At 41.0% G+C, this 13,472-nt stretch overlaps 1 protein-coding gene across 4 annotated transcripts in view; it reads right to left on the bottom strand.

The window, feature by feature from the left end:
- Nucleotides 1-3,012, bottom strand: part of LOC124555676 (calcium uptake protein 3, mitochondrial) — a 655,882-nt gene extending 652,870 nt beyond the window's left edge. For all 4 annotated transcript variants that reach the window (XM_047129671.1, XM_047129673.1, XM_047129672.1 and 1 more), the window contains exon 1: nucleotides 2,768-3,012. In XM_047129671.1, the coding sequence (XP_046985627.1) occupies nucleotides 2,768-2,977 (210 nt within the window). In that variant the 5' untranslated portion in view covers nucleotides 2,978-3,012. The remainder of the gene's footprint in view (nucleotides 1-2,767) is intronic.
- Nucleotides 3,013-13,472: the final 10,460 nt, after the last annotated feature.

Raw genomic sequence — 13,472 nt, 5'->3', positions numbered from 1 at the left:
TCAATGTCAAATTCTATGCTTCATCACATCTTCAAGTCCGGTTACTCCACCTAATTTTTATGACTAAAATTTTAGAGCATTTGTTCTTAACTGCTACATAAACAATGAAACAGCAGAGTGAACATGTTCCTGCACATGCCTCAAGCTGTCATTAGTTCTCATGCAAACAAAACCATTTGATAAACATCTCTAGAATTAACTGCATTAACATTCAAAGAATAGTGGGGAAGAACCCATATGGTGGGTGGGTGGGTGGGTGGGTGGGTGGGTGGTTTAACACAACAACGTCATTACAGCAAGCACACACTCAGATTGTTTCCTTAGGATGGGAAAGGAAATTGGCCATACCCTATCAAAGGAATCATCCCGGTACTCGCCTGGGGCAATTTAGGAAAATCGTGGAAATCCTAAATCTGGATGGCTGGACACGTATTTGAATCCATATGAGCAATAGTGTGTCTTCATTGGCAGTAGACCCTACATTATTATCCAATCACCTATTTCCCTATAAATATAACAATCAAGTTACCAAAAAGTTTCCAATTCAATAATTTCGTTTTTACAGACTACTTTTTCTAAGCATGATCCAATTCACAATCCCCTTTTAAACATCTTCCATGGGAAACTTATGTGCACTAAAGTAGTGCACAGTACTTTGATGGTATGTCTACTTTCAAGCCCCTTTCTCTGCATTACTAAGAATTCTTTGACTCACTCAGATCATATAGTGTAATCGTACAGAGGTATACTCTATTTTTAACACATTTCCTCCTAATGCAAAGATTTTATTTCATTTATTTATATCTATGTAATCTACAGTGTTCATAATAAGCAGTTTCAGTATCAATATCCATTTTAAAGCGATCACCATATACCAAAAATTTTACTTTATAGGAAGTAAAGCCACGTGTATTAGGGACGGTAACAGAAGGCATGCATTTTGCACTGTAATTAATGTAACCAATAAACTTTATACAAACAGTATTTGCAGTTATTTTTTGTGCAACTCTATTGTTTAAACTATAACAAAATGTGCATATTTTATAATTTTTTTCACAGGCAATACTAATGGATGTTGAAAATTATAGAACTGCTATTTTAAGCTTATTTCTCTCTAAAGTTTCATTAGTTGTGTTATATTCAAATTATCCATTTGTAAATTTCTTGCACAATCTAATAGTTTCCCAAAATACAGTCTAGTTAGTAACAGCTGCACCTTTTTTTCAGACAATCTCAAACTTTTCCTTCTTTTGATGCAATGATTAAAAAACCGCTACACAGCAGATATCTGGTTGTACCATTCTTTTTCCACCAGATTTTCAAAGCTGAATGACTTTTCTTCATATTTCTGACCATAAATTACTGGGTCATACACAGTTAGCATTTGCTTGTCATTTCAAAAGGGATCTTGAGAATGGTCTTTAGGATTTCCAAATCTATTCAGTTGAATGGTTGACCACTTACACAATACCAGTGGTGCAAGGACCTATACATTCATGTTATTCGGTCAAAATTTGATGCATGTACGATATCTGGACACTGAAATTGCTAGTTGCTACAATTTAGCAGTGATCTGATAAAGGAGTAAAATTAAAGAAAACTATGAAGTATACACTTAAATTATTTACAGCTATTTTGATACGGATGCATCTGGAAATGACACATTGGTTGGTATCCCACAGGTGCCTGAATGTCATATCTGAACAAGCAAGCATGGTAGCAGCCATTCAGGATACGTCATGTATAATACTTAAACCAGAATTAGTAATTTTTCCCATAAAAAAACTGAACAAATAGGAGTCTCTCCAAATGAACAACTACCTGCCTACCACATAGTTCCACCATCAATTAAATTAATGACAGTATGATCAGATACCAGAGTGGAGTTTTGTGATACACATCACTTTTAATTATATTAATTCTTACGCTTCTTGAAGCAGCATATGACCTAAAACCACAGGGCTATGTAAACACACTCTTTAACGCCCACTTTGTGCTGACTACAGGGATAAGTCAAAACTCCCAGTTTAAGAACATTTACGCGTTTCTACATCACCTCTCTCAGAACAATAAGAATTGTGGAGCCATAATATCCACACCCCACACTACGAAAAATTCGGCATAACAGCTGATCACTATAGATTAGCTAGTAAAATATCGTTTCCAACAGTTCATACTCTCTTACACTAAGATGCAAACAAGTACTTTATTATGCAACGAAAGTTCTACAATGTTTACGTCAAGCTACCGGTATTTAGTTCTGAGGTTATTTTTCAGCTACAATGTACGATCACATATACTGTATGGAAATACAAAAACAAATTATGTTCTTAAGCTTTAGATTCATACAATTATTCTTATATATCACAAAATTTAACTTGCTATAGCGTCTTTGTTACAGCCAGCAACAAACATCTATCACAGTACCAACGGCTTTGTAGAGCTGCAGTAAAAGTTATTTGCTTACAACTCAGCAATAATTACGTCAAGATTGGTGTTATTACGTTCAGTACGTTAGTTCTGCAATTGCTGGGGCTATAGCACGTGCAAGGTTACCATTTTACATGTATGTAATGGAAAATGGGCGTAACTATCAATCAAAATATTTTTGGCAGCGCCAATAATCTCCCCCGTATCAACGTCTCACAAACCGTGCACAAACTGCGAGTGAGATATATGCAAGAAATATATCTTATGCAAAAGAAAACCAATTCGCATGTTAGTGAAAGTATCAGCGATTTATAAATAACTCACTTCTAATGCCTACCTTTTTTGGTTTAAACGCATGTACGGCACTGATCTTTCCAAGTCTGTGGGCCACGTAAAGCACTAATCCGCCTCCTACTGCACATGCTATCGTTCCCGCAAGTATGTTAAATGTTCCCGGCCGGTTGATAGTACTATACGATTTAGTAACACCTGAAAATTTTATAGATATTTGTTGAAATCGTCTACTCAATCGTCCGAGAGTAGCCATGTTGATACGGCTTAGATGTCAGCATGCGAACAGCTGAAGATCTAAGGGGATCACGTCTGCCAACTGCGCACGCACAATATCAACTGCAGCACCCGGTTTACGGGAAGAAAACTGTTATTCCATCTGTTGGCGATGCAACGCGCGTATGGACAACTGTATTTAATTCGTGGTGTGCCCACGAACTGTCCGAAATGACACCGTTATACGTATTATCAGATCTCCTGGTGATGCGACGCGCTTGCGGACAACGGCATTTGATTTGTGTTGTGTACAGTTACTATCTGTATTAACACCGATGTACGGTACTTCATAAACACACGACAAAGAGCTCATCAAACATCTATGCAAGTACTGTCTTCATCTTTTCAACTGTTTTCTTCGGCGATAGTGTAAATATCTCTCCTCTTTCTTTTGACAAGACTAAAATACATACCGCTTTTGGCGATTTATGTTGTTAATATTTATTGAAATATTTGGACGCGCTTTAGGGACCAACGAGAGCAACTTGAGCGAGCCATGAACATAACGTCAATTACATGGCAGAGAAACCATTGCATTGAATTCTGCCGCTCTTTTTTGTAGTATGGGTGTAATGATATGTTACGTGCTACCTTACGTGCTTTAAATCACGTGTATCATCTTAATTATTTCAATGTGGGCCATAAGTTGATGGATACAACACATTTTAGAATTTTAATTAAAAATTGCATCTTTGGTGCATCTGTCCATCATTCTTTCCGTTAGAATAAACGACCTGTTATAATAATCTGTTTAATAATTATACAGTAATTTTTCTCTAAATGCTTAAATAGAATCGCACATTGGTGTTCTACACAGTGATTTCAATTTCACGTTCTTGCTGGGACGTACCAGTAACTTCTGGCGAAGTTCTTCAAAGCCGTCTGTTGATTGCGGCAGTGTGGTAGCCTGCTTCATGGTGCTGCAATATGCCATCCCTTTCAGAGTAGGGGATGAATATGTACGAGAGATAAAACGAATTATCAGGAATGGAACGATACATAAATCTGTCACTCTGTCATCTGCTATGATCAGGAGACAAATTTAGCGCAAGATAAGCATTCACCGAGTGAGGTGGCACAGTGGCTAAAGTTCTCATTCGGAAGGAGTTTGGTGCAAGTTGCCACGTGGTGCTCTTGACCTTTTTTCTACCGTGGTTACCGTAATTCAAATCATATGAATGTCAAGACCCTTGATGAAACAGGCCACCGCAGCATTCTTCCCTATTCGTCTCCAAATGAGATAGAGGTCCATTTGTAAATACATCAAGATGAACTTAACCCCTTGTCTCTCTTGCTTCACCAGGAAAAAATTACCAAGATCACGACGCTGCCAGCACTAGCAGGTCTTAAACCAATCTGTACAACATGTTGCTGATGTAACAGTATCGCATTCACCACAGTCCACTTACTTTCTGTGGCACAAGCAGGAATCGATCGAAAGATCAGTATTTTACAAGACTTTTTTTTACCATGGATTGGGAAAACGAAGAGGATTACGTCTTAATATAAAATATCTGTGATACTTTAGTTTAGGTTATGACTTTGTGCTGTTTGCCTCTAGGGCAGATAAACTACAACAACACTTTATATGGCAAATTTAAAAGTGAACTGAGCAGCAGCAACTATAATAAAACTAGAACAGTAGGTAGGCGACACAGCGAAAAGAAAGTAATATAAATGAACAATAATGAATTTTTGTATTTAAGGCAGTTGAAGACAAAAACTGGATCGAAAAAAAAGCAAGAAGATCCCAAATGCCTTGAGTGCCTTTGGTGAACGAAACTAGGTTGTCAAGACTAAGTTTTCAACTTGTCCCTAAAGGAAAACTTATAATCTGTGTGTGTTACTAACTTTAACTTATGAACCTAAAATGTCCTATCTTAATGCGAAAAACGAACAAAAATTGAAAAAAGCTCAGCGTCTAAAGTTAAATGTAGTAGGAGAGACAAAGAAACAAACAAACTGATCAAGGAACAAACTGGAGTGGAATGTGTAGTAATGACTGAGATGAAACTAAAGTTGAGGTAGAGGAGGCATGTAACTGGGTGAAATGACAGCAGATGCTGGTTGACCAAGGCAGTTCTTTGCTAAATTCCTAAATATAGGGAAAGACGAGTAGACGCCAATAGAAGATGGGTAGATCACATTAGAAAACATGCACGAACACATGGCTGCATACAGATGACATGGAGAAGTGTGTAGGAGGCCTTATACACACTGCCTGACAACAAAAGTGAAGCACCCAGAAGGGGAGGAGGAAACGAAATTAAACTTGACAGGTTGAGAGGGTATGTGATGTTACCACAGTGAATATAAAATCGAGCCAAAGTAAGAAAGAACTTGGCAGTATGAGCCCACTTACCACTAACGACGTTGCACCCCCTCTGGCCTGGAAGCATGCACTGATTCGGTTGGGAAGGGTGTCATGTTGTTGTTGTGGTCTTCAGACCAGAGACTGTTTTGATGCAGCTCTCCATGCTACTCTGTCCTGTGCAAGCTTCTTCATCTCCCAGTACCTACTGCAACCTACGTCCTGAACCTGCTTAGTGTATTCATCTCTTGGTCTCCCTCTACGATTTTTACCTCCACGCTGCCCTCCAATACTAAATTTGTGATCCCTTGATGTCTCAAAACATGTCCTACCAACCGATCCCTTCTTCTAGTCAAGTTGTGCCACAAATTTCTCTTCTCCCCAAATCTATTCGGTACCTCCTCATTAGTTGTATGATCTACCCATCTAATCTTCAACATTGTTCTGTAGCACCACAGTTCGAAAGCTTCTATTCTCTTCTTGTCTAAACTATTTATCGTGCAAAGGGTCTCATAAAGCCGTTTTATTCCCTGTTGTAACTGGCCCTTGATATCCTGCATACTAGCACAAGGACACATGCTGGTCCAACACACAATCTATCTGTGGCAGATTTGGGAACCATATTTGCCACGGCAGTACCTCAAAATCACTCAGAAATTTCATAGATACGCGTGCCTTCTGTGGACGAGCATTGTTCTGTTGAAAAATGGCACTACAATACTGTGGCTTGAGAGGTAACACACGAGGATGCAGAATGTCTGTGACGTATTGTTGCGCCGTCAGAGTTTCCTTAATCACTACAAGCCGTGATCTGAAGTCATATCTAACGGCTCCCCACACCGTGACGCCAGGAGCAACACCTCTCTGCCTCTCCAGAACACTGGAAGAATGGGACCTTTCCTGAGGTCGCCGCCGTACTCGCCGACGATGTTCATCCAGGATAATGCCGAACCGCGATTCATTACTGAACACAATGCAACTCCAAGCAAGTCCATGCTTCCCAGTCACGGCACCACTCCAGACGCAGCCGTTTGTGTTGTGGTGTCAACGGTAGTCTACACATTGGACGGCAATTCCCTTGTCCGGCCGCTGCTAGTATCCGACCAATAGTGCAGGATGTCACAGAAAGTTGCAGAGAGTCGATTACTTGTTCAAGGATGGCAGGTAATGATGGAAAGGAGCTACTATTTGCCTGGTGCGCAATACGGCGATCCTCCTTTGAGGTAATCAGACAAGATCTACCAGAACCTTGACTGCGAGTATGCCTGCCCTCAGGTTCCCATGCTGTCCAACCTGGGACCACTGTCATATCTGAATGTCCCACAAATCTGGCTGTTGCACGATTCGACTAGCTCACCCAACGGAGATCCACAATGTGGCCCCTTTGAAATTCTGTCTGATTCTAGTAACGCTATCTCACACAAGTATGCGGCATCTTCGTGTCCTTCGCAGAGATCACTCAAGATTTGATGCTTTTCTTACCCTTTATGCACCCTACTAGACCTGGTAACAAAACTTAATGCGTTCCACACTAATGCGCCCTGGTAGCCGTTTTACGAGCCACAGAGAACTGCGACTCTTAATCAGTTACAAACCCAACCCTGGTGTATATGTTTACGATGTTACACTGACCACGTCTTCCGGGTGCTTAACTTTTTTTGTCAGAGTGAGTTGTAGAGGATGTCGAACGGCTCATGATAAAGATAATCCAACGTCAAAATTGCTTTGCGAATTGTACCCGCTATCGCCAATGAAGCATAAGAGCACGTATGTTGCTAGAACTCGTCCCCTGCAGCAGACTGATAAATGACATAGTTCTGCTATCTGTTGGTTAGGTACACGCCTCGCATCTCCCTGAATCATTTGCTTCGAGAGACGATCTACAGTTGCTCGCTCACCAGTAACGACGAACTTCCGCAGGTACCGCTCTCCTCATACCACGAGTGAGATGCATACCTTAGCCTACAACACATAACTTACAGTTTAAACACCAAAATACTCTCGTGAAAAATTAAAAAATCACAATTAATAGTTGCAAAAATTTGGTATATTCTAACAAAATACGGTACATTATTTATTTTTAACTGCTGTCTGTGTATTACATATTTGCTCTCAACGAGGCTCAGAACAGGATGGTCTGCAGCTGTGGAACCACCCTTCTAAAACAAAAACAGGTGAACAAACAAAAAATTTGAAATCAAGTAGTATGAGATGGGAGAGAGGGAAAATCTGTGAAGCTACGTTACCAACAAAGCGGCCCTTTTCGGAGCCGCCATACTAGATTTAACTCGTAATTTTTCAGATAGGTAAGGGATCATGTGCAAGATGAAGCAGATGGAGAATCACACGAGAAAAACAACAGTGTCTTTAATTTAATCATAACTTTATTCATTCTCGAGATATGATTGGTGTTCCTTCTTTACAGGTGACTTGAAAGTTGATGACGTTAACACAAATCGAACACCATGAGACCGTCGTGATATTAGGAGAGAGGAGCATCCGTGTTGTCGCAGAGGATCTCAACTTGCACTATCCAGACGGACCATTCGTTACCCCTACTGCGATGGTTAGTTAGTTAGTTACACGTTCCACAGATCATTTGAACGGTCCTTTTATCAAAATGATTTATGAACACTGTCATTTTATTACTACTCACGCAACTACATTTAAAACGGTTTTCTTTCTTTTTTTAACTTGCTATTAGTTTTGAAGTAGCAATTCGCAAATAGAATAGGAGCTATCTAAGACAAATGATTTTAAATTGGATTTAAAACTTGCTTCAGTCCCTGTCGGGTATTTTATGTTATTGGGCAATTGATCAAAAATTTTTATTGCTGCATATTGAACTCCGCTCTGAGCCACAGACAGCTTTAACAATGGGTAATAAAGGTGATTTTTCCCTCTAGTGTTGTTAGGTATGTACATCACTGTTCTTCTCAATGTATTGGATTATTTATGACGAATTTCTTTAGCGAAAATATGTATTGTGAATGCGCAGTTAAAATTCCTAGCTCCTTGAAGAGGCGCCTACATGACGCCCCTGGGTGAACACCACGTATTATTCTCACTGCCCACTTTTGTGCAGTCAATACTTTCTAAGTCGTGCGACATTATTACAGAGTGGAAATAGGCAAAATATGTAAGGAAGTTTATACGTTTGTTTCCAAGATTGGCATTTATACGAAAAGCGAAAGCTGCTGAACATAATTGTTTGACAAGCTCAGTAATATGCTTCTTTCAGTCCAAGTTCTCATCAATATATACACCCAGTAATTTGGAGCGATCCATCCTACTTACTGACTCCTGGTCATTTGCTACATCATTTGTTGGTATAACTGTTTGTTGCACAGAACTGAATGTAAGGAGAGTCCATTTTCAGAGAATCGCTTAATAATTCCTTGGAAAATATCATTTACTAAGTCTTCTGTTGCTTTTTCTCTAATGGGATTTATTATAACACTAGCATCATCTGCAAAATGTACCAGTTTTGGTTGTTGAATGTTAAGTGGAAGGTCATTCACATATATAACGAGTATGAGTGGACCCAAAATTAAACCATGTGGGACTCCCTTTGCAATTTTTACCCAAGTCACTAAAATTTTCTACGTTTCCAACATTGTCTGAATTATGCAGCACAATCTTTTGCATTCCGTTTGTCAAGTATAATTCAAGCCACATGCATGTAAATCCATAATTCCATAAAACTTGAGTTTTTCTGTTTGTTGCACAGAACTGAATGTAAAGAGAGTCCATTTTCAGAGAATCGCTTAATAATTCCTTGGAAAATATCATTTACTAAGTCTTCTGTTGCTTTTTCTCTAATGGGATTTATTATAACACTAGCATCATCTGCAAAAAGTACCAGTTTTGGTTGTTGAATGTTAAGTGGAAGGTCATTCACATATATAACGAGTATAAGTGGACCCAAAATTAAACCATGTGGGACTCCCTTTGCAATTTTTACCCAAGTCACTAAAATTTTCTACGTTTCCAACATTGTCTGAATAGTGTAATGATCTACACAATCAAAAGCCTGGGAGAGATCACAAAAAAACCAGCAGGCGACACATTATTATTTAAGGTTTTTACTATTTGATGAACGAATGTACATCTACATCTACATCTACATCATTACTCTGCAATTCACATTTAAGTGCTTGGCAGAGGGTTCATCGAACCACAATCATACTATCTCCCTACCATTCCAATCCCAAACAGTGCGCGGGAAAAACAAACATCTAAACCTTTCTGTTCGAGCTCTGGTTTCTCTTATTTTATTTTGATGATCATTCCTACCTATGTAGGTTGGGCTCAACAAAATATTTTCACATTCGGAAGAGAAAGTTGGTGACTGAACTTTCGTAAATAGATCTCGCCGCGACGAAAAACGTCTTTGCTTTAATGACTTCCATCCCAACTCGCGTATCATATCTGCCACACTCTCTCCCCTACCACGTCATAATACAAAACGAGGTGCCCTTTTTTTTGCACCCTTTCGACGTCCTCCGTCAATCCCACCCGGTAAGGATCCCACACCGCGCAGCAGTATTCTAACAGAGGACGAACGAGTGTAGCGTAAGCTGTCTCTTTAGTGGACTTGTTGCATCTTCTAAGTGTCCTGCCAATGAAACGCAACCTTTGGCTCGCCTTCCCCACAATATTATCTATGTGGTCTTTCCAGCTGAAGTTGTTCGTAATTTTAACACCCAGGTACTTAGTTGAATTGACAGCCTTGAGAATTGTACTGTTTATCGAGTAATCGAATTCCAACGGATTTCTTTTGGAACTCATGTGGATCACCTAACGCTTTTCGTTATTTAGCGTCAACTGCCACCTGCCACACCATACAGCAATCTTTTTTAAATCGTTTTGCAACTGATACTGGTCTTCAGATGACCTTACTAGACGGTAAATTACAGCATCATCTGCGAACAACCTAAGAGAACTGCTCAGATTGTCACTCAGGTCATTTATATAGATCAGGAACAGCAGAGGTCCCAGAACGCTACCCTGGGGAACACCTGATATCACTTCAGTTTCACTCGATGATTTGCCATCTATTACTACGAACTGCGACCTTCCTGACAGGAAATCACGAATCCAGTCGCACAACTGAGACGATACCCCATAGGTCCGCAGCTTGATTAGAAGTCGCTTGTGAGGAACGGTGTCAAAAGCTTTCCGGAAATCTAGCAATACGGAATCAACTTGAGATCCCCTGTCGATAGCGGCGATTACTTCGTGCGAATAAAGAGCTAGCTGCGTTGCACGAGAACGATGTTTTCTGAAACCATGCTGATTACGTATCAATAGATCGTTCCCTTCGAGGTGATTCATAATGTTTGAATACAGTATATGCTCCAAAACCCTACTGCAAACTGACGTCAATGATATAGGTCTGTAGTTCGATGGATTACTCCTACTACCCTTCTTAAACACTGGTGCGACCTGCGCAATTTTCCAATCTGTAGGTGGAGATCTATCGGTAAGCGAGCGGTTGAATATGATTGCTAAGTAGGGAGCTATTGTATCAGCGTAAGCTGAAAGGAAGCTAATTGGTATACAATCTGGACCTGAAGACTTGCCCATATCAAGTGATTCGAGTTGCTTCGCAACCCCTAATGTATCTACTTCTAAGAAACTCATGCTAGCAGCTGTTCGTGTTTCAAATTCTGGAATATTCCATTCGTCTTCCCTGGTCAAGGAATTTCGGGAACTGGCTGTTGAAACTTCTCGAGAAATTCCTGAAACTGGCTATGTTCCCCCCCCCCCCCTCCCCCCCAAAAAAGTAAACCGGAAGCTGGACTATGGAAAATGGCTTTGGATGAAGCAACTCCTACAACTGTTCTGGCATCGTTCAGTAAGGACACATTTTTCACCGCATCTCGTAGAAAACTTGCTTCAGCCGTACATAAATAATGAAAAATTTTGCCACACATAAATGGCACTCTTACTAAATGCAAATGTCACATCTCACCTAGGACGACCTTGATCGTTGAGTTCAATTTGCAGAATGGGTGACACGCAGGCCGGACGAAAAGCAGCGTTTCCCTTATGATGGACTGTTTACCGATTCAGCCAATTCCTATGTGAACGAGAGATAAATAAACAGGATCACATACTTCTCATATGTCAACCCTCTCTAGATTTATCCGCCGAAGGTAGTTGGTGCATCGAAAGTGATGGTCTGGTATCGAATATAGGGATCTTGTATTGTTAGGCCCTTCTTAATTCATAGTATACTAACAACAACTCGTTGTGTGCAGCTATCAGACGATGTGCTGCCATCACTTCTATCTGAAGACGGAACATTTTCAACTTCCTTTCACCTTGATAGTGCCATTTCATTATGGGCTAGCTTTTAGGCCCTACCTATTACCCATCACACCAGCCAGTTAGATGGACTGAAATAGCAAAAATTTAGAAGAGTTACGATGGTGCTTTGAATGCTTCGTTTGTCCTACATAATTCCCCTCGCCGGAATACAGAACACATAACATCCATAAACCCATGCGGCACTGTCAGAAAAGTCTTCTTTGGGATGTTCAACTCGAACATCACATTAATTTGGGTATTGATTATGTCGTCAAAGCGCTGATTCATTACGTGAATTTCGATTTTTTTCGTTTTTGTTAGGTTAATATTGATAAAACTAAGATTCGTCACCTGTCACGACTTCTTCGAGAAACGAATGGTCTATGTATCGCATTTCGATCAAGTCGCGGCAGGCGTCCACACGTCGTTGTTTTTGTTTGGGAGACAATTTGTGGGACGCATTTTGCGCACTGGTTTCTCTTCTTCAGAAACCTTCTGGAGAATGTCTTGAACACTAGATTGAGTGAAGTTGATCCACTGCGATTTGTGACCGAACTGACACACTATGGCCGCACATCCACTACTTAGCACAGCCTACTAACAACTGACTGGTCGAATGTAAATCTGTTGTTTACAATTGTTAGTTCAAGTTGCTACAGTAATTACTGCACTGACATCGCTCATACGCCAGGAATAAAATCAACCTCGGAACTTTCTGGACGGACGGTAATACCTAGTTTTATCGGGGATAGATACACTGTTCGATCAAAAGTATCCGGACACCCCCAGAAACATACGTTTTTCATATTAGGTGCATTGTGCTGCCACCTACTGCCGGGTACTCCATATCAGCGACTTCAGTAGTCATTAGACACCGTGAGAGAGTAGAATGGGGCGTTCCGCGGAACTCAAGGACTTCTAAAGTGGTCAGGTGATTGCGTGTCACTTGTGTCATACGTCTGTACGCGAGATTTTCACACTCCTAGACATCCCTAGGTCCACTGCTTCCGATGTGAAAGTTAAGTGGAAACGTGAAGGGATACGTACAGCACAAAAGCGTACAGGCCGACCTTGTCTGTTGACTGACAGAGACCGCCGACAGTTGAATCAAATGGCTCTGAGGACTATGGGACTTAACATCTGAGGTCATCAGTCCCCTAGAACTTAGAACTACTTAAACCTAACTAACCTAAGGACATCACACAACGCCCAGTCATCACGAGGCACAGAAAATCCCTGACTCCGCCGGGAATCGAACCCGGGAACCGGGGCGCGGGAGCCGACAGGTTCAAATGGTTCAAATGGTTCTGAGCACTATGAGACTTGACATCTGTGGTCATCAGTCCCCTAGAACTTAGAACTACTTAAACCTAACTAACCTAAGGACATCACACACATCCATGCCCGAGGCAGGATTCGAACCTGCGACCGTAGTAGTCGCGCGGTTCCGGACTGAGCGCCTGAACCGCTAGACCACCGCGGCCGGCAGCTGACAGGTGAAGAGGGTCGTAATGTTGTAATAGATAGACATCTATCCAGAGCATAACACAGGAATTCCACTGCAAGTACTATGACTGCTAGGTGGGAGGTGAGAAAACGCGGATTTCATGGTCGAGCAGCTGCTCATAAGCCACACATCACGCCAGTAAATGCCAAACGACGCCTCGCTTGGTGTAGGGAGAGTAAACATTGGACGATTGCACATTGGAAAAATGTTGTGTGGAGTGACGAATCACGCTACACAATGTGGAGATCCGATGGTAGGCTGTGGTTGATCCGATGGTAGGCTGTGGGTATGGCGAATGCCCAGTGAACGTCATCTGCCAGCGTGTGTAGTGCCAACAGTAAA

This window comes from Schistocerca americana, chromosome X, assembly GCF_021461395.2.
Source record: "Schistocerca americana isolate TAMUIC-IGC-003095 chromosome X, iqSchAmer2.1, whole genome shotgun sequence".
Taxonomy (NCBI): domain Eukaryota; kingdom Metazoa; phylum Arthropoda; class Insecta; order Orthoptera; family Acrididae; genus Schistocerca; species Schistocerca americana.
The sequence above is the reverse complement of the archived record's forward strand: the minus strand, read 5'-3'. Positions and strand labels throughout refer to the sequence as shown.